General features: G+C 33.9%; 3 protein-coding genes across 3 annotated transcripts in view; 1 reads left to right on the top strand and 2 right to left on the bottom strand.

The window, feature by feature from the left end:
• The first annotated feature begins 1,337 nt into the window (after positions 1-1,337).
• Positions 1,338-2,829, top strand: LOC123655988 (malate dehydrogenase, cytoplasmic). Its single transcript, XM_045591713.1, has 2 exons — positions 1,338-1,355; positions 1,721-2,829. Exons 1-2 carry the CDS (start codon positions 1,353-1,355, stop codon positions 2,711-2,713), a joined length of 996 nt encoding a protein of 331 aa, XP_045447669.1. The 5' UTR covers positions 1,338-1,352; the 3' UTR covers positions 2,714-2,829.
• A 1,585-nt stretch (positions 2,830-4,414) lies between these two features.
• LOC123655813 lies at positions 4,415-4,816 on the bottom strand. The gene has a single exon (XM_045591567.1). It carries the CDS (start codon positions 4,814-4,816, stop codon positions 4,415-4,417), a length of 402 nt encoding a protein of 133 aa, XP_045447523.1.
• Positions 4,817-7,029: 2,213 nt separating this feature from the next.
• Positions 7,030-19,376, bottom strand: part of LOC123655987 (ATP-binding cassette sub-family G member 1-like) — a 94,255-nt gene continuing 81,908 nt past the window's right edge. Inside the window, exons 6-11 of the mRNA XM_045591712.1 lie at positions 15,221-15,408; positions 14,878-15,031; positions 14,454-14,622; positions 13,234-13,334; positions 9,438-9,593; positions 7,030-7,969 (exon numbers count right to left, since the gene is read on the bottom strand). Of these exons, the coding sequence (XP_045447668.1) occupies positions 7,580-7,969; positions 9,438-9,593; positions 13,234-13,334; positions 14,454-14,622; positions 14,878-15,031; positions 15,221-15,408 (1,158 nt within the window). The 3' untranslated portion in view covers positions 7,030-7,579. The remainder of the gene's footprint in view (positions 7,970-9,437; positions 9,594-13,233; positions 13,335-14,453; positions 14,623-14,877; positions 15,032-15,220; positions 15,409-19,376) is intronic.

Here is a 19,376-nt window from a genome sequence, read left to right as displayed (position 1 = left end):
ACAGCCCCACTTTTTTGGCAGGCAGATTTCATACTTTCCTCGTATAATTAAAATAATTACCTACTTTTATTAGTTATCAGGATTCACCTACATTGTTAAAGTAACATTACTTTCCACTGTTATCCTCAATTGCCGGTTGCTTCTATTAAATAGTTTAAGGTGAGCAATTTAAAAGGCCAACGTAGTTGAATTGAGCTATTGAAAATCGAACGATTAGCATCTTTTTATTACGAATATCCGCAATTTTTTTGGCTTCCCATCATTGTCTATGCGCATCTGCAGCGCTCACTTTATCGATATAAACGTTAAATTTGTTCCAACTTTATATATTTATTTAAAAATTAAGGAAAGTGGAGTTGTTCAAATCTGTACTTGAGCAATTATAAATGCAACTTCAGCAGGGTTTTAACACGTTGAGTAATTTAAAATATTGTATATATCAAAAGATACAGGAGTTTGAAAATATTGATAAAAGAATATTTTTCAACGACTTTTTTAATTTATAATTAAATAATTTGAGGTGAGCAATTTAAAAGGACAACGTAGTTGAATTGAGCTATTGAAAATGTATCGATTAGTATTTTTTTTTTTTACAAATATCAATATTTTATTTGTGCAAACTATTTATATTTATTTAAAAATTAAGGGAAGTGGATCTGTTCCAAACTATACTTGAGCAATTATAAATGCAACTTGAGCAGTTTTTTAACACTTTGAGCAATTTAAAATATTGTATACATCAAAAGATATAGGAGTTTGAAAATATTTGATTTTAAAAAAAAAATTGATTTTTAATTAAATAATTTGAGGTGAGCAATTTAAAAGGACAACGTAGTTGAATTGAGCAATTCAAAATCTATCAATTAGTATTTTTTTTATTACAAATATCATTATTTTGCAGGCTGGGGTGGGGTAGGTGTTTTTGTTCATATAAAATATCGTTCATGTTTCGTAGTAAATAATTACTAAATTAAATGTTAAGTTTTCTGTTACGACAAATTTAGCAACATTTATAAAGTCTTAATTGGTATTAATCAACAAGCTTTGTCTTGGTATTAATCCATGGTATTAATCATGTATTAGTATATCGTGACAAGGATATAGATAAAATATACAGAAACGTAAAACAGTAAAATATCAAGTAATCTGTAATTTCACATCAGTGATGCACATCATATAGTGAAGCAGAGTGAAGTTTTAAATTTTAATTCCAGAAGAAGACGGAAAGTAAACTTAACCGGTTTATTTTAAGTGCAATCGAGTATTTTTGAATAAAGCCGGCAAGTGCTGGAACAATATACAGTTGTATATTTCAGAAATTGTGTTTTTGGAAAACTTGAGATTATAATAAAATGGTAAGTGTTATAAGTTTATTAACTATGTTGACATTCATATGACCTTTCGTAAAAAACTGGAACTGGAATTTGTGACCAAATATCTTAGTAAAACAATAAGAATGATAAGAAACATGAAAAGTGGGGGTTTATCTATAATTCTAAATGATGATTACTATTATTTAATATGTAGTAGCGGTAAAAAACATAAGCGTTAACAATATCTTTTTTGTGTTGTGGAGAAAAAAAGAACGAAAGGGGCGCAAAAAAAGTGCCGAAACAACTGTAGTTGTTGAAACAATGGTGGTATTTAGTTACGATAAAATTAATGCACCTATTCATGTTTTATGATTTATGATTAAATATTTCATTTTTCTAATTTTCAGGCTTCACCTATCAAAGTAGTCGTAACGGGTGCTGCTGGTCAAATTGCTTACTCGCTTCTGTACCAGATTGCTTCTGGGGCAGTGTTTGGTCCAGAGCAGCCTGTATATCTCCATCTTCTTGACATTGCCCCTATGATGGGTGTTTTAGAAGGAGTTGTTATGGAATTGGCAGATTGTGCTTTGCCCCTTCTCGCTGGAGTTTTGCCCACTGCTAACCCTGAGGAGGCTTTCAAGGATGTAGCTGCTGCCTTCCTAGTTGGTGCTATGCCCAGAAGAGAAGGCATGGAAAGAAAGGACCTTCTTTCTGCCAATGTACGTATTTTCAAAGAACAGGGTCAAGCACTTGACAAAGTAGCTCGCAAGGATGTCAAGGTTCTTGTAGTTGGTAATCCTGCAAATACAAATGCTTTGATTTGCTCTAAATATGCCCCCTCTATACCTAAAGAAAACTTTACTGCTATGACTCGTCTTGACCAAAATCGTGCCCAATCTCAGTTGGCTGCCAAACTTGGGGTACCTGTAAAGGATGTTAAAAATGTTATCATTTGGGGTAACCACTCATCCACTCAATTCCCTGATGCATCAAATGCTGTTGTTACAATTGGTGGAGTACAGAAATCTGTACCAGAAGCTATAAATGATGATGAATTTTTGAAGACTGCCTTTGTAACCACTGTACAAAAACGTGGAGCAGCTGTCATTGCTGCTAGAAAAATGTCATCTGCATTGTCTGCCGCTAAAGCGGCATCTGATCACATGAGGGACTGGTTCCTTGGCACTGGTGATCGTTGGGTGAGCATGGGTGTGGTGTCTGATGGGTCATATGGCACACCAAGGGATGTTGTATATTCATTCCCCGTTACTATTAGTAATGGCAAGTGGAAGATTGTTGAGGGTCTGACTATCTCCAATTTTGCACGAGAGAAGCTTGACATTACAGGAAAAGAATTAGTTGAAGAGAAGCAGGATGCTTTAGATGTCTGCAAAGATTAATTTAATAATATTTAAGAAACAAAAATTTTATATAGTATAAAAATGATTGCATAGTTGTAATATAAAGATTATTATGTTGATATTAAATTGGCAATAAATCATTTTGCTTATTAATATTTCTCTTGTTTTCTCATAATAATATATTTAAACATTTTTAAATGTTATTTATTTTTAAGATTTTCTTATAAGTATTTCAGGTGCAAAAAATCATTTTGGTTTTTTTAGCTTATTTACTGTCGATATTGTCGATGCTGTTCGATTACATAAGAATCATACTTGGTTTAATATATGATACATAAACTGATTTTATGTTAGAAATTCCATCAATATAGAGATTATGATAACATAAAAAATATATTGATAAGAATATTATTCAACTATACTTAGCACATAGATAACATTTATTATTAAAATGTTGTAAGAAAAATTAATCAATGATTGTCAAAGCTATATTTGAGTAATTTAACAAATATTAGCATTTATTGTCATGATAATAAGTTTATATAATATTTTCTACAGAGCAACTGTGGAGTTTCTGGTCGATTCTTCTCTGCAGAATCTACATTCTAAATCGGTGGTAGCTTCACTTTAAAAATAAACCTCACTTAAAAAATTTCATTTGTAAAATGACGATTTGAAAGTGCTTTTGAAACCTATTTGAATTAAGTTATTTTGATTTTGATAATATAAAACATATAGCTTGTCATAGAGGGAAATAATTTTGATACAATAATTTTGTAACTATTTCTCTAGTTTTGTACTCACATACCTTGTTATATTATAGATAGCCAAAATAAAAACAGATAAGAATGTATGAAAATTTTATGAAAATTTTGGAATCCCTGTTTCAAACACACAATAGTTTACAATAACTTCCCATACAAATCATCGTTTTTATTTGGAATTTTCAGCAGAGACGGCGCATGGGATACACTCGCCTATTAACTGTGTACAGAATTACTAATAGTACTAATAAGATTACCTAACACCTATAGTTTGAAATTTCAAAGCGTAGATATTTTCAATGGCTCCAAAAATATATTTCATAATAAAATTAAATGATAGTTCTGTAACAAACAATCAATATAACAACAGAAATATATATTATTTATATATTATTCTTACTCTCCTTAATTTACTTGTCTCCTCCCCTAACCACGTTGAAAAGCATGGTCAGTGCACAGCCGTAGAGTTTTCTTATCTACTATGATCTCATATTTCTTTCCTACAAGGTCAGACTCCCAAAAGCTAAGTCTAGCATCCTTCTGCAGCGCAATTTCTGTGGCATGGATTAGGATCTCTTACATGAAGATGCCGCTAAATTAGACTGGACAGCGGTGCATGATAAATTACTTTTTTTACGTACGGAACAGTGTGACCATGAAATCATCAGTATTGGGTTGGCCTAAGCAGCCAATCGTTCGTGGCGAAATCATCATATGCCACCTTTTTTTTACGTGGGGAAAATCTGTCATGGATACCCTTCGGCGCGGGGCCAGAAAAATCACCACGTGTGAGCAGTGGTCTGCCTGGGTGGGGCGAGATGGGGTCGCGCTAGCATTCGCCACCTCGCCCCGGCGGTAGGCCCGGACGAAACCTCCGGGCTGGAGTCGCCTCCCGTCTCGCGATTTGGTGCAGGTACTTAACGAAGCACCCGTGTCCGGAAAATACCTGCACCAAACGGAAAGTCAGTGGCCCAAACTACCGCCTCACCCACTTCCGAAGGATCGGCCTGATCGCATCCACCGTCCACTGCCCGGGGACCGGCGGGGCCAGGTCCTCCGTCCACAACAGGGTATCCTGCGGTTGCCTCCGCATGCGTGCGACCTCCTCCAAAGTCAGGGGCTTCTTCTGGGATCTCCTCGCCGCCACGAAGTGGTAAATTTCGGCGAGGATCTCCGCCTGCAGTTCCCAGTGGGGTTCGCCGGCCAGCACGCACGCCGCCGTCCAGGACATCGTCTCGTAACTGCGTATCGCCCTCGTCGCGATGACCCGCTGCGGACGTCGTAGCAGCGTCTTGTTAGCGCGACCGAGGGCGTCCGCCCAGACGGGTGCCCCGTACATGGCCATACTCCGGATATCATATGCCATCTGCTCGAGCATGCCTTTTTTATAGATGGGGAAATGCATTTACGCACTAGCCACGCCACACGAGGGTGACGGGAGTGCAGAACTCCCAGCGTAAGGGGCAATGTCAGATTATCCACTAAAATCCACATCTTTTTTCCTTTTTGCCCCCCAGTGATGGCCTTTCGGCCCCGTCGGAAGGGACGCTCAACTTTTCTAAGTCTCTCCGCCGTCTGCAGGAGGGAGACGAGATCCAGGAGCTACCCTACCGCCTGAGTCCGGGCGATCGTGTGGTCCAGCTCGTCCTCGACCACCGGGTCACACCAAGCATCCCCGTAGAAACTGCTGGGCGCCCAGCGCTACCCGGCGGCATGCGCTTGCGCGCCTCTGTGCGGGCGAGCAAACCCGCCTACTCCGTCCGCCGTTCCGTCAACACACCAGAACTAGAGCAGTACCCGGAGCGCATCGTCTGGTTTTGGTCCGCGGGGATTTGAAGAATGTGTGTTATACCAAACTGTGGATGGAAGGATGCTACACACAAGTAAAGGACGAAGGAACGAACGAACGAAGGACGAGGAAGGATGGACACTATTAAAATTTGTAAAAAATAATACTACCTACTAATAATGTCTACATACTCCATCGAGTCGAACCAGCTTGGCGATAGGAGTCAGTTGAGCTGGGTGGCATACTTTTTTTTAATATATAAATTCGTACTGCCGCTATTTATATTGCGACAATTTTTAAGTCTTCATAAAAATTTGTTTCTGGATATCTCCTTTAATTTTTTTTTTTGGTGTCACATACGGCTTCGCCTTGACTTAAAAAAATTCGTAATGCGAAACTTGTGTTGATTATTTCAAGACAATTACGGTTCCAAGATGCGGATGTTGATGAAGAGAGTAGTCCACAGGTCAATATTAGGATCGTCTCTTAAATATAGGATTAGAATTGAGAATATTCGCAAAAGAATGGAAATAACGGACATAGCTCGTAGAATCTGCAAATTGAAGTAATAGTGGGCCGATCACGTGTGTCGCACTACCAATTTTGCTGTAGCAAACCTACGTATTCTGGAGTAGCAACCGAGTGCTGGATGCGCAAGGCAGTAAGTGTCCTGCAACCCGCTGGACCCACTATCTGCATAGGCTGTATCTGCATGGAGACTGTATGAGGATTGCGGACGATGCGGGATTGATGGAACGAACTTGGGAAAGCATAATATGTCCTGCAGTGGAATGTGATAGACTGAAATAATTTGAGATTTAAGTACTAAGTGTTAATGCTTGTCGATAAATCACAACTAAATATAAACTAAATATAAAAAAAAAAAAAATGTACCTAAGATTAAAAATACGACTTAAAAACAAATGCGTAAAAGTGAAGAAACGCTGCCATTATATTTACCTATATATCAAATGAATACAGTTCAAATAAATATTGCGAATATTATTGCTTGGCATATTTGCCAAATTTTCACATAGTCTTTTTGCCCTCTAATCGGCTTAGATAGTTAGCGCACTAGTTAAATTATTCGTGCGGGCCGCACGAAAACAGATGGCGGGGCAGTCAATATCCAAGACTAACCAGTCTTGAATATTAAGTGTTACAAGAATTTTAGTTGAAATTCAAATAAAATTATAGTATAATTGTGTTTGCAGGCAAACGAAGAAAAACCGACTTCAATTATATCGACAAGTAATACAACGTAGGTAGACGTAATAGTCAAGTAAATACGCATTATCAAAGATTGATTACTCCAAAAGTTGTAATCAGATCTCGATGAAATTTAAATGTGACTACATGATAAAAATCGGCATTCGATTAAATTAAAAATCATTAAAATCGGTACGCCCAGTAAAAAGTTATGCGGATTTTCGAGAGTTTCGCTCGATTTCCTGGGATCCCATCATCAGAACCTAGTTTCCTTATCATGGTACCAAACTAGGGATATCTCCTTTCCAACAAAAACAGAATTTCCAAAATCGGTTCATAAACGACGGAGTTATCCCCGAACATACATAAAAAAATATATATACGGTCGAATTGAGTAACCTCTTCCTTTTTTTGAAGTCGGTTAAAAATATATTAATAAAATAAAATACAACACATATTTCGCTATCACCTTTAATTTTTAATGTATTTTGACATCATTTTAGGCACAAAACATATAATATTTACTATACTATATAATATATCCTAGGAATCAAATATGCCTACATTTTAAATATCATTTTCACGTATTTACAGTTCCAGCCAATTTAGGTCATTTTAATGATTTGATTTGTGTGTGGAACGTTCTCTCCTGTATCTTGTCTTTACTATATAGGTAAACACTTATACAGCTTTACTAGTAAAACTGTCTCGAAATTTAACGTACTAGATTATTCAAAATATCTTAGCATAAAATCACAGAACATCCATTACCTACTTGGTATTTTACCAACCCGTTGTTTACCTTCTTATATTTTTCTTACATAAAATTTAATTACATACTAAAAGTTATAATTATTGTTATGTTATCTTCGCATAGGTATAGTCCAGCTATCTTTAATATTTAAAAGATATAAAATGTTTTTCATCCAATATAGGTACTTTACCTACTTAAGTTTAAATGAAAAGTGTCCTTAAAATAAAAAGAGGCAAAAACACGAACTACTTCAAAACAATTATCGATATTAATTTGCTCGTAATATCTATAAACATTTTTATAATTTACCTATTATATATTTTCTATTCACATACAATTCAAAAAACCTCTTTGTTAAAACTTTATTTGTTTTATATTTTTCACTTTTTTTATCTGTGTTTTAAAAATTTGCTAATATGTGTCATAAATTTGCTTGTGAATTCAGATGTAAGACGGTATCTTAACGCAAAGTATGCTGCTACTCTAAATAATATTGTAAATATAGTCAAAAATATGATTTGAGTTCCATAAGTATCAGTTGCCATTCCTAAATCTCTTAAAAATATTCTTGGATCTGAATATAGACATACGTCAGTGCTGCACTCTAAAAATGGTCGCTTGTGGTATAGTGCTAAACAAAATCCGGTTACACTATAACGTAAATAGGATATTGACATGAGAAATCTCATCATTTTTTCTATCGATGCTCCAAAACCCGTCCCGTAACAACACAATGCCAGTAGTGGTGCAACGATTGCAGGACCGACGATCGACCCGTTCTAAACAAAAAATAATATAATTATTAGCTTAAAACATGATTATGACAGGTTACGATTCAGTTTATTAGCCTTTACGCCATAGATTGGCGTTGTGGGTAGTTGTGTTGTTTTTCTCAGGGAGTTCTAGGTTTGTTTGCAAAAAAGACGAACTTGACAGATTTCTTAGGTGTCCAGCTTAGAATTTTGATTGATTATCCTAACATTCTGGGGTAGACGTTAAACCATAAAGGAGTAGAAATGGCCCTTCCGCCTCTTTTCTGTACAGGTTATATATGTTGCAGTCAAAACTCTTAACCAGTCAAAAGCACTATTGACTAGCAAAATCAGTCAGAAGTACTTTTGACCGTTTGCTTTAGTCAATAATACTTTTGACTAAAATAACAGTTAAAAGTTCTTTTGTCCAATGGAGCTGGTTAAAAGTACTTTTGACTACATGATTCCGTCAAAAGTCGTTTTGTCTGGTTGTATCAGTCAAAACTCTTAAAAAGTTAAGGTGGTCGATAAAAATAACGACAAACGCACATATAAACTTTTATATTACTCATTATTAGTGGAGAACGTCTGATATTAGAACAAAAATGAGTGACTACGAAAAGAAAGAACGCTTTTTGCAAAGAATTTTAGCGATGGAAGATATGTAAGATAGTCATTTCAATGTGATGACAAAAGAAAAATTTGAAAAGTTTGCAATGGATGTGGAAGACGCGAAATTTAATGAAAAGGAAACACCATTACAGTACAGTAGACTACAACGCTTTAACACATTGAATTTGTGGTATAAAAAAAATAGTTACAAACACAGAACCTGTCAAATATTTTTGCCGGCTGAGGAAGTCTACGACATTATTGATGCTGCTCATATTTCTATAGGACATGGTGGTCGCGATAGACTTAAGAATGAAACGGCAAAAAAATACGCTAATGTTACAAAAGAAATGATTAATATATATTTATCAATGTGCGAAGTATGCTAAAGGAAGAAAAGCAAGAAAAGGATAGGTCAGGTTTAGAAACCGATCCTGCACACTGAAATGAACAGCCGCACCAAGTCGATCTGATTGACATGCAGTCGCAAGAAGATCGCGAATATAAATTTATTATGGTTTATCAGGATCATTTGACTAAATTTATTCACATCTAACGAGTTAATAGTGCTTTTGACTGACGCTTTTTTGCAGTTAAAACTACTTTTGACGGAGAGCGTCAGTCAAAAGTACTAATAACCAATAATTTTCAGTCAAAACCACTTTTGACCAACTTGTCCAGTCAAAAGTACTTTTGACTGATTTCGCTAGTCAATAGTACTTTTGACTGGTTAAGAGTTCTGACTGCAACATATATATTATTATTACACTTATTAATTATAAGAAACTCTTGGAAACCTATAGTGTTTCCTCGTTTTTAATTAGGTACCTAATACTATAAAACTGAAAAAAAGAAAAATATGGTTATTCATAAATTTACTTACAGTAACGCTAAACATGGTACCGACAAACAGACCCAATCCTTCCGAACATATGCCGGTAATTATAGCAATTACCAGGAATAGAAATAGCCGATGTACTTCCATAAGTTGCCCAGACATCACATAGGTTATGATTATGAATAATGTTCCCAATAATAACTGAAAAGAAATATTTATTTTTTAATTAATGTATTTAACACTTTATCATGTGCTTAGAAATATAAAAGACTATATGCGCCTCGTCGTTTCCTGGGTCCGCAACACATTTTCGATACCGTAAGAACTATTATAAAGTATAATAATTGCGTTTGCCCACAAACGAAAAAAGTGATTTAAATTATATTGACAAGTCATACAACGTAAGAAAACGAAAAAATAGTAAAGTAACTACGTGTCATCACAGATAACTCAAAAAGTAGTCAACAGATCTCGATCAAATTTAAATGCAACTATAAGATATGCTACAGCTTTCTAATAAAACTAGAATCATCAATATCGGTATACCCGATGAAAAGTTATGCGGTATAGTACAACGTAGGTCGACGAAAAATCTGTCCAGTAAATACGGATTATTAGATGTTACTCGAAAAGTTCTTGTTAGATTTCAATTAAATTGGAATGGTGGCACATGATACGCACCGCCTTTAAATAAAGATTATCTGAATCGGTCCACTCAGTCAAAAGTTCTGAGGTTAACGTGCACAAAAAACAACGATCGAATTTATAACCTTCTCCTTTTATAGAAGTCGGTTAAAAAGTGTAGATAATACTCGAACATCACTTTTTTAATGACACTAGTCTAGATTTAGTCTACAATCAACACCAACAATACCTATAATAATATAATTGTAATTGCAGGCAAACTAAGAAAAACCGACTTCAATTATATCGACAAGTACTACACCCTAGGTAGACGAAAAAAATGTCAAGTAAATACGCATTATCAAAGATTACTCCAAAAGTTGTAATCAGATCTCGATGAAATTTATATGTGACCACATGATAAACATCGGCTTTCGATTAAATTAAAAATCATCAAAGTCGGTACACCCAGTAAAAAGTTATGCGGATTTTAGAGAGTTTCCCTCGATTTCTCTGGGATCCCATCATCAGATCCTGGTTTCCTTATCATGGTACCAAACTAGGGATATCTCCTTTCCAACAAAAAAAGAATTGTCGAAATCGGTCCATAAACGACGGTGTTATCCCCGAACATACATAAAAAAAAAAACAAAATATATACGGTCGAATTGAGTAACCTCCTCCTTCTTTTGAAGTCGGTTAAAAACAAAGTTTTCTTGTTACAAATTTGTAATTTAATTTAAATATTGTTTGACAAACACTGTTGTAAACTTTAAAACCTGTTAACGCTAGTACGTATACCTATCTACGTAACGAAAAACGTGTAAAGCAGAGCCGAATACAATCTTTTTTTATAGAAGAACGTTTCGAACTTTACTAAAATTAACAATTTGATTGTTTTCATATTATGTTTATCTATATAAACCCACTTCAGTAAAAGGAGTAGGTTCTTAGTTTGACTGTATTTTTATTGTTTTCTAATTTATATATATTTTTATTTTGTTAACCGATTCAAAAAAGGAGGATTTTACTCAATTCGACCGTATATATACATATTTTTTTTAATTTGTGTTCGCGGATAACTTCATTGTTTAGGAACCGATTTTGATGTTTTTTTTTTTGTTGGAAAGTCACATAATTATGTGACAATAAAACGTGCAACAAAATTTGTTTTTTGCCCTTGACACACAACTGAGGTAGGGCACAGCAGGAAATTTTCTGCTCAAAATATAGAGCAGCCCGACTGGGTTAATACTTTGACCTTACAGAAGATCACAGCTAAATAAAACTGTTTTCAAGCAGTGTTGTTTCCTGTTGGTGAGTAAGGTGATCAGAGCTCCTGGTGGGGATTTGGGATAGTGTCGACAACGCGTTCGCGATGCTTCTGGTGTTACAAGCTACGGTAATCGCTTTCCGTCAGGTGGGCCCTACACTTGTTTGCCGTCCTAGTTATATAAAAAAAACTTGCTTTGCAATGCAAATACAAATGATAGAGCGTAAGTGAAATGCACGGAACGACGGTTCCACAAGTGGAGAAGTGGAAAGTAGAAGTATTGTAAGAACAGTTAAGGAGGATGGAACAGTATAGGAGGTAATACTGTTGAGAAAGGACCTTCGAGTACACCATCTGTGATAACCAAAACCACTCTATCACTATATATATATATATATATATAGTGATAGAGTGGTTTTGGTTATCAAAGATGTAGCAACAGCAACGCGTGTATATATATATACTAGCTGACCTAACCACGCGTTGCTGTGGCTTAGTAATTATAATTTATATATAAATTCAATATTCAAAGCGCCATCTATAACCTAGAAATAGAAATACGGCACCATCTACCGGATGTCTGCGCAGATTAGATGCCAAACCGCCATCTGTTGGGATTTTATAGAACTAACTGATAAATACACGCTAAAATCGTATAATAAACATTTAATTTGCAATCACAAATTAATATTGAGATAAAAACTACACTATCTCCTAAGTTGGACCAAATTACAGATGCTAACAAAAATTGATAAAAATTGGTTCAGTAGTTTCAAAGTTTATCGCTAATATACATCGTGACATGAAATTTTTGGAACGAAGTTCCTTACGGCAGGCTTGACATTTGGCTGAGCGAGCGAACTGAAAAAAATGTGATACTAAAACCGTAAGAAAAATATATAACGGAAGTGACGTCATCAGTCATCAGTCACACGACTGTATAATATGACGTTTGTAAAACTAAAATATTACTAGTAAACTTTTTTTTTTTTATTTCACTTAATAGTTTGAATTATTATTATTTTCTTTAATTTATTTTATTTTACAGTATTTGTTATTTTCTAAAATACTAAATATTTTTATCTACTTAATTAAAAACCAATCAACAAAATAAAAATAAAATAAAAATCAAAAACTAGAAAATATATATATAATTCAACATTTTTTTTCAAATTGTATTGCTTCAATACTATCCGAAGGAACTTCGTTCCTACCTGGTGTCCCATGACACCATTATATATATATGTATATACAGATATATAGTCTCTGACAAAAGAAAATACAGTTTTTTTTCATATAAATGAAGTGTATGTGTGTATAGGTAAACTACTACTAAGATTTCTTTTTATTTATTTTTCCTTTTATTGAGTCTTATAAAATTTACATATATTATATTTATACGGGTATATTTTGAAATAGTCGGTCCGGACATAAGATAAGTTAAATTACATCTATTTGGGACTGACATCTCGACAGCCGCAATCTGCCAAAACCACACAATTTGCTCTCGAGTTCTCCACATGTACATATGCATATTTATAGTATATAATATAATATATCGGAGTAAATTGCGATCACTGTTTTTGATTACTATTTGGAACTGGTTTTTAGATTTAATTTAATTATTGATGTTTATTGACTTATGACTGAAAAACTTTCACAATAAAAAGTATTTAAGTACTCTAGTTAAATTTAATGCACTTAAAATTAATAAAAAGTGAGTGCAATTCTATACATTGTTATACTAAAGCCTAAGCGGTTTCTGTCTATTTATACTTTGGCCACGCCAGAAACGCTACTAGTAGCTAACTCAGGCTGATGTTATGTGAGAATGTAGTGCTATAAAAAAAAATATATATATATATATATATATATATATATATATATATTGGCATTAGTGAGGTAGCCATTGTTTAGTTCAATAATTAAGTTAATAAAACATACCATTATGGGGAGTGTTGACAGAGTTAGAGCTACGTAATATGCTTTTAAGCTGTACCATCTATTGAAGTATTCTCTTCGAATCATCCGAAGCTCCGATGGAACTAAAGAAAAATAGCAAACAATGTAAATGTTAAACGATTACCTCTCGGCGTTTGACACGCCGTGATAGAGCGAGCTGATAAAAATAAAGAAAAAATGTACGAAATTTTTAACATAAACCATTGGCACGTTTAGTAGTTTAACCGGCCTTCTTTTATAGTTAACTGTTTCGCTACTACGAGTTGAATTATTAAACCATTGAAAAAATGATTAAAATCAGCCCAGTAGTTTGCAAGGATTATTTTGTATAATTGTTAACATACATCATCATCATCATCATCATCATCATCATCATCATCATCATTTCAGCCTATTGTAGTCCACTGCTAGATATAGGCCTCCACAAGTTCACGCCAAAAAAATAGCGTGAACTCATGTGTTTTGCCCATAGTCACCACGCTGGGCAGGCAGGTTGGTGAGCGCAGGGCTGGCTTTGTCGCACCGAAAACGCTGCTGCCCATCTTCGGCCTGTGTATTTCAAACCCAGTAGTTAGATGGTGAAAAATGAGAGTTAGATGGTTATCCCATCATCGGTCGGCTTTCTAAGTTCCAAGGTAGTAGTGGAACTGTGTTATCCCTTAGTTGCCTCTTACGACACCCACGGGAAGAGAGGGGGTGGCTATATTCTTTAATGCCGTAGCCACACAGAATTTTACGAATATCGAGTGTTAGATGTAGCGTCACAAAATGAGGTACATTAGGATAACGTGAATTGTATAAAGTGATATAAAACGCTTCCTATTGACCTTCTATGTAAATAGTTTTTAAAGCCTTCTTGTGGATGTTTGTTGAACCCAATAAATGACACGTATTTTTGTGATGTATATTTTGTTGCGGTTATTTCGAATACTGAAAAGATTACAGGGTTAGGTTGTGTAGGACGATATTTACATTCGTTATCCTGTCCATTTTTCTAAAAATAGATAAATGTGCTTTACCACGGTTTCTTGAAAGTACAATTTTTAATTGAATATAACAATGAAGTAATAAGCTTAACAAGCTTTTGAATAATAATAATTATGTAACAGTTTTTGTTGGATTATGTGTGTTTTTGTGTAAGTTCAAATTAGGTAGTTTTAGTAGGGATTGATGATTGTATCAAAAATATGGCTTTTACTTACATAATAATACAGGAATCATTACGTAAGTATACATGAAGAAGACCAAAACGCTGAGGCAAAACTTGAAGTTGGCTACAGGAGCAGTTCCATCATTACCAACGAGGAAGAAAATTCCTCCGATGAGCAAGGCTGCGCTAATGTGATGTGCGAATTGAATCCACAGGCTAAGCTAAAATAGTTTTATTATATTGCTATATTAAATTTAATTTATTATTATTAATAGATGATAAATTACCACAATTATGGACAAAGACTTATTTCTACATAATAGCCTATAATTAGTAAATTATTATTTTTATTATACTCTATTGTACACTACAATAATATTATTAAACATAGTTTTAAGCTAATTGAAGTTTGTGTATTACAATCATAATTTATTTTTATAATTATCTGAAATATATAAAACCGATTTCTCACTTACGGTGTTCCTACGAGTTTGTTTAAACATTCTAAGCAACAGTATTGAAAACTGTGTCAAGAAAGTAGTTGGAAATTCCATTTTCTGCATTTGTTCTTTGGCGACGTGCTCCACAAATATTTTCTGTATAGATTCATCCGATTTCAATACTGGTTTCCTAGTAGGAAAAGCGTTGTTTAAATTGGTATTTACTTAATAATAATGTAACAGGAATTATGAAAATTTATCTCAATTTTCATACCTTGTTACATTTACTGGTGACATCCTGTTTGTTATTTTATGAATTATTTCATACTAAAGTGTAATAGAATAAGATGACGCCAAAATATTTCCTGATGCTACTGACCTTCCCCCTCTTACGGTCATCCGATCAAGTTTCCTGGAAAGTTTTCCGTTTTGACAAAGTTCTGACATTTGTGCCGCACTCTCCGGATCTCCAACTAGAGTCTCGAGAATGAAATCAGCAGGATTGTGTGTCGTTGGACATATATGTCCAACTTCTGCACAGAATGGCACAAGAAGCGGGGCAGCACCCTGTAAACATAAGGTTTAATTAAGCATTAAAAAACTAGTTACTTTTCAGTAGTTATTTGTTTAATTAGAATACATCGAGTCATATAAACGTAACCAAATCTCTATACATATAAATAAATTTGTAATGTCTCTCTGTGATTTTAAAATAACCGTGTTTTAGTTATTTACCAAATACTAAAACACAAACCATTTTAAAATTTTTGTCTGTCTGTCTGTCTTTCTGTTTGTCCGAGCTAATCTTCGGAACGGCTGAACCGATTCTTTTGAGACTTTCACTGGAAGATAGAAGACGTTGCAGGGCAATATATAGGCTATTATATTACTCTGGCAACGTACTTATGCATAACCGTCCGATACTATTTTCCTTAGATCCAAAAAACGTCGACAAAGTGAAATATAAGTGAATACTAACTGCTGCATCCAAGTAAAGAATTCTTTTTATCGTAGATTGTTTTACTATACTATAAATTATTGGTGTGCTTACGCGTTCACGAAAGGTATCATGCCGAACGAGTCTATCAAAGTAGCTCGTCTATAAAAACAAAAGAAAATTTTAAAATGGTCTAAGGGTTTTTTTTCACACAATTGAAGGAACGCTTTTAGGAGTCGAACATCCTGTATATAATATATGGTACTGGTTTTTATATACGATAAAGAAATTTAAAGACCATTTGAATTTTCTTAAGGATTAAAAAAATTAAAGTTTAGACTAAAAAAATATTTTTAAGTAAATATACATACACATATTTTATCTATATCAATTAACAAGCCTGGCGTGAAAATCTTTCAAATGAATTCAATTTCAATTTACTATCGTCAAAAATATAATCTACTAGCTAACCCGGCAAACGTTGTCTTGCCGCTAAATGCTATTAAGAAATAGGGGTTGGTGGTAGAAGGGTGAAAATTTAGGGTTGTATGTATTTTTTAATGTTGTATCATAAAAAAATAGAAATTAAAAATTTTGTTTAAAAAATAAAAAAAAAATTTAGGTGTGGACTACCCTTAACATTTAGGGGGATGAAAAATAGATGTTTGCCGATTCTCATAGATACCGGATAAGCACAAAAAATTTCATCAAAATCGGTCAAGCCGTTTCGGAGGAGTATGGCAACGAAAACTGTGACACGAGAATTTTATATATAATCTATTACATTTACTATATTATTCATTTTCTTGATTATGTTGCGATTACTGTTTAAGCGTCAAGTAACAAATTTCAAAATGATTTAATTGATTTGGTCTAGAAGTAGATCTGTAAAAAGACAGAGGTACGAATTCCAACACGTCACCGTTTCTATATCGTTATTACAATTTTATCGTTTTCTCGAGAAATACGACTTATCGTAAATACGAAATGGAGAAAGCTTTTAAGTACGTAATATTTTAAAAATCGTAAAACATTGCTTGAGTTAGTTAGAGATATATATTTCAGAAAATTTATAACAATTATACTGTTTCATCAAGTTTATCGTTGAAAAATTTAAACATTTTATATAAATTTTATTATTTTGTATTATCTTTATATTAAAACTTTGGCATTTTTGTAAATAAATATACAAAATTTCGGTTATTTTTTACATTATTTATTTATATAGTGTCATAAAGAAAAAATTGTAAAATTGAGATCTAATAAAGTTTAAAGTTTTCTCATAGACCCTAGGTGGAAATACAGAATTCATCGAAAGTGTGGATTACTACGAAAGTTTTGAAAGCTTTATTCTCCTCGCAAAACTGCGGACCCGATAATAAAAGTCACAAATAAGATATAGTGGGCAGGAAAGAAATATGAAAATTGCAGGAAGTTCGGGTAGAGTCATGATCATGGCTTTATATCATGGTCGTTTAGAACGACTGTAAAATTACTCTTTTAAAATTGTTAAGTAGGTACTTTATAAATATCTAATTTTGATTTCGCATCAGGAAATTCCATATTAGAAATAGGATTTAAAAGGAAGAATACTTTGAAAGAGTCTTATACGTGAAAAATACTTAACGACGTAGAAAAAAAATTGTTGTGATTATAGATCGAGCTGATTGTTGCAAAGAATTTATTTATTTCAAATTTTGTGTTATAACAATCACACAATCGCTTTGCTCATTTTAGCCTGTAATATCCACTGCTAGGTCTCTTTCTCCGTGCAGGAGAAGGATCAGAGCTTAATCCACCACGCTGCTCTAATGTGGGTTGGTTGATATATACTACTATGTGTAACGATCGCTATCGTAATCAGGTGCACACGATAACAACCGCCACCGACGGCTTAACGTGCTCTCCGAGGCACGGTGGGGAGGCTAACAAGGATTGTGGGGAATCATACAATATTATAACACAATTATAAAAGCACATACACAGAAACATCAGAATGTTTAAGGTGTCATTTAATAAAGAGTACGACATGGTTTAAAAGTTTTCGATCGATTCGATTTCGGTGCCGCTATCAGCTAAGTTAATAATTAGCCCGCTTCGGCACAATCAAACTTCGTGGTTGGGAAATATTACACTCTATTAGCTCAGCTTGATGACTTTGGTAAAAGTAAAATTCTTGAATAGTTGAGTAATTTTGATCCTGTTTGAAATTTTCGAAGTGTTTAACAGAGATTGTTGTAATTTACTCAAACTCGCCTTTATGACAGGAACTGGCAAAATATAAACAGAGCCGAATAGTGAAAGAGTCTGGATTAATAATAATGTGTATTTTGTTCAATTCCCTTCTTCATTTTATGAGTGTATTATGCCTGTTGGATTCATAATTATATGTATTACATATTGCACGCCTCCAAGGAGTCTGTGCTATATAACTTATAATCGTTGTATGGTCGATCATTAGTCCCTAAACAAGCTGCTAAGTATAAGATGCAAACAATAGTTTAAAAGAAGTGCGCGGAGGAAGGTGTACATTTTTGGATTTTTCAAATATATTTTGTTTGAGGAACATTGCGTTAGGATCTATGTTCAAGAACTTAGATAAAGACAAGTTATGTGTTGAGTATTTTAACTGTACAAGTATTATTTATCACATAATTTTGCGCACTTAATAAATGTGAAAAAGTTACAACTCAAAAGCTTTTTCGTAAATTATGTTTTGAATTGAATATTGACCCAAAAATTTAAATATACAAAAGCAGATATTCCAGTTGATCCTAGTCAACATAGTTCACGAACAAGAATTTTTAAATCTTGTTTTTGCTATATAGTTTTTGGACACGAATGTACGTAAAATGTAAATACGGCTTAGCTGAAATTTAAAAAGTATAATCCACAATCGTAAGGCCGCTTAAGAAAGTTTTCGGTCAATTCTTTTTACTTATTTTTCTCTAGGGTACTGGTAGTTATGTATGCAATCTGGAAACAAACTTGAAAACTTTGTTTCGAGGTTAATCGGGTCACTGAGGGACCATCCTGTATTTAACTTATACATATAACAAGATAAAAAGTGTGTGTACTTATGTACGCACGTAAGAGGTTATAGTTCATTGGCTAGCTAACTTCACGTTGCTAACTTCTTCTTCGTTACTAGCTAACTCCATGAGGTCGGTTTTTTGTGACAGTGTGCGCGCGCATCGTAAAAATTTACTCTCATCATTTTTCCCTAACAAGCCAAAAGAAGTAACACTTCAAAAATGAGTGCTTGTTAAATTATATCATAAAACAAGTTTAGTACTTCATCTACTGGAATTTATTTCTTTTATAAATATTTTGATTACTCCGTGCGGAAACACGCACGTTTTCGTTTATGGTTATTGGTTATTCCCAAGAAGCATCTCATTGAACAAACTGAACAGGCATTGTAGCTTTATATGTTTTAAGTTTATCCTAATCCAAAATAAATAGTATTGGTGAATCTATTAATATGATATTAAATGTGGCTAATGAGTGATTGATTTATAACAATAATTAGGTCACTCAATATTGTCGTTTTCTACAAAGAGGGGGACTTTTTTTTATAAAATGGGGGATATTTTCC

This window comes from Melitaea cinxia, chromosome 8 (genome assembly GCF_905220565.1).
Source record: "Melitaea cinxia chromosome 8, ilMelCinx1.1, whole genome shotgun sequence".
NCBI classification, from domain to species: domain Eukaryota; kingdom Metazoa; phylum Arthropoda; class Insecta; order Lepidoptera; family Nymphalidae; genus Melitaea; species Melitaea cinxia.
Note: the sequence above shows the minus strand (reverse complement) of the source record. Positions and strands in the feature narration are given on the sequence as shown.

What these genes read in the sequence shown, in the direction of transcription:
- LOC123655813 (XM_045591567.1), bottom strand. Translation starts at nt 4,816, where the DNA reads ATGCTCGAGCAGATGGCATATGATATCCGGAGTATGGCCATGTACGGG.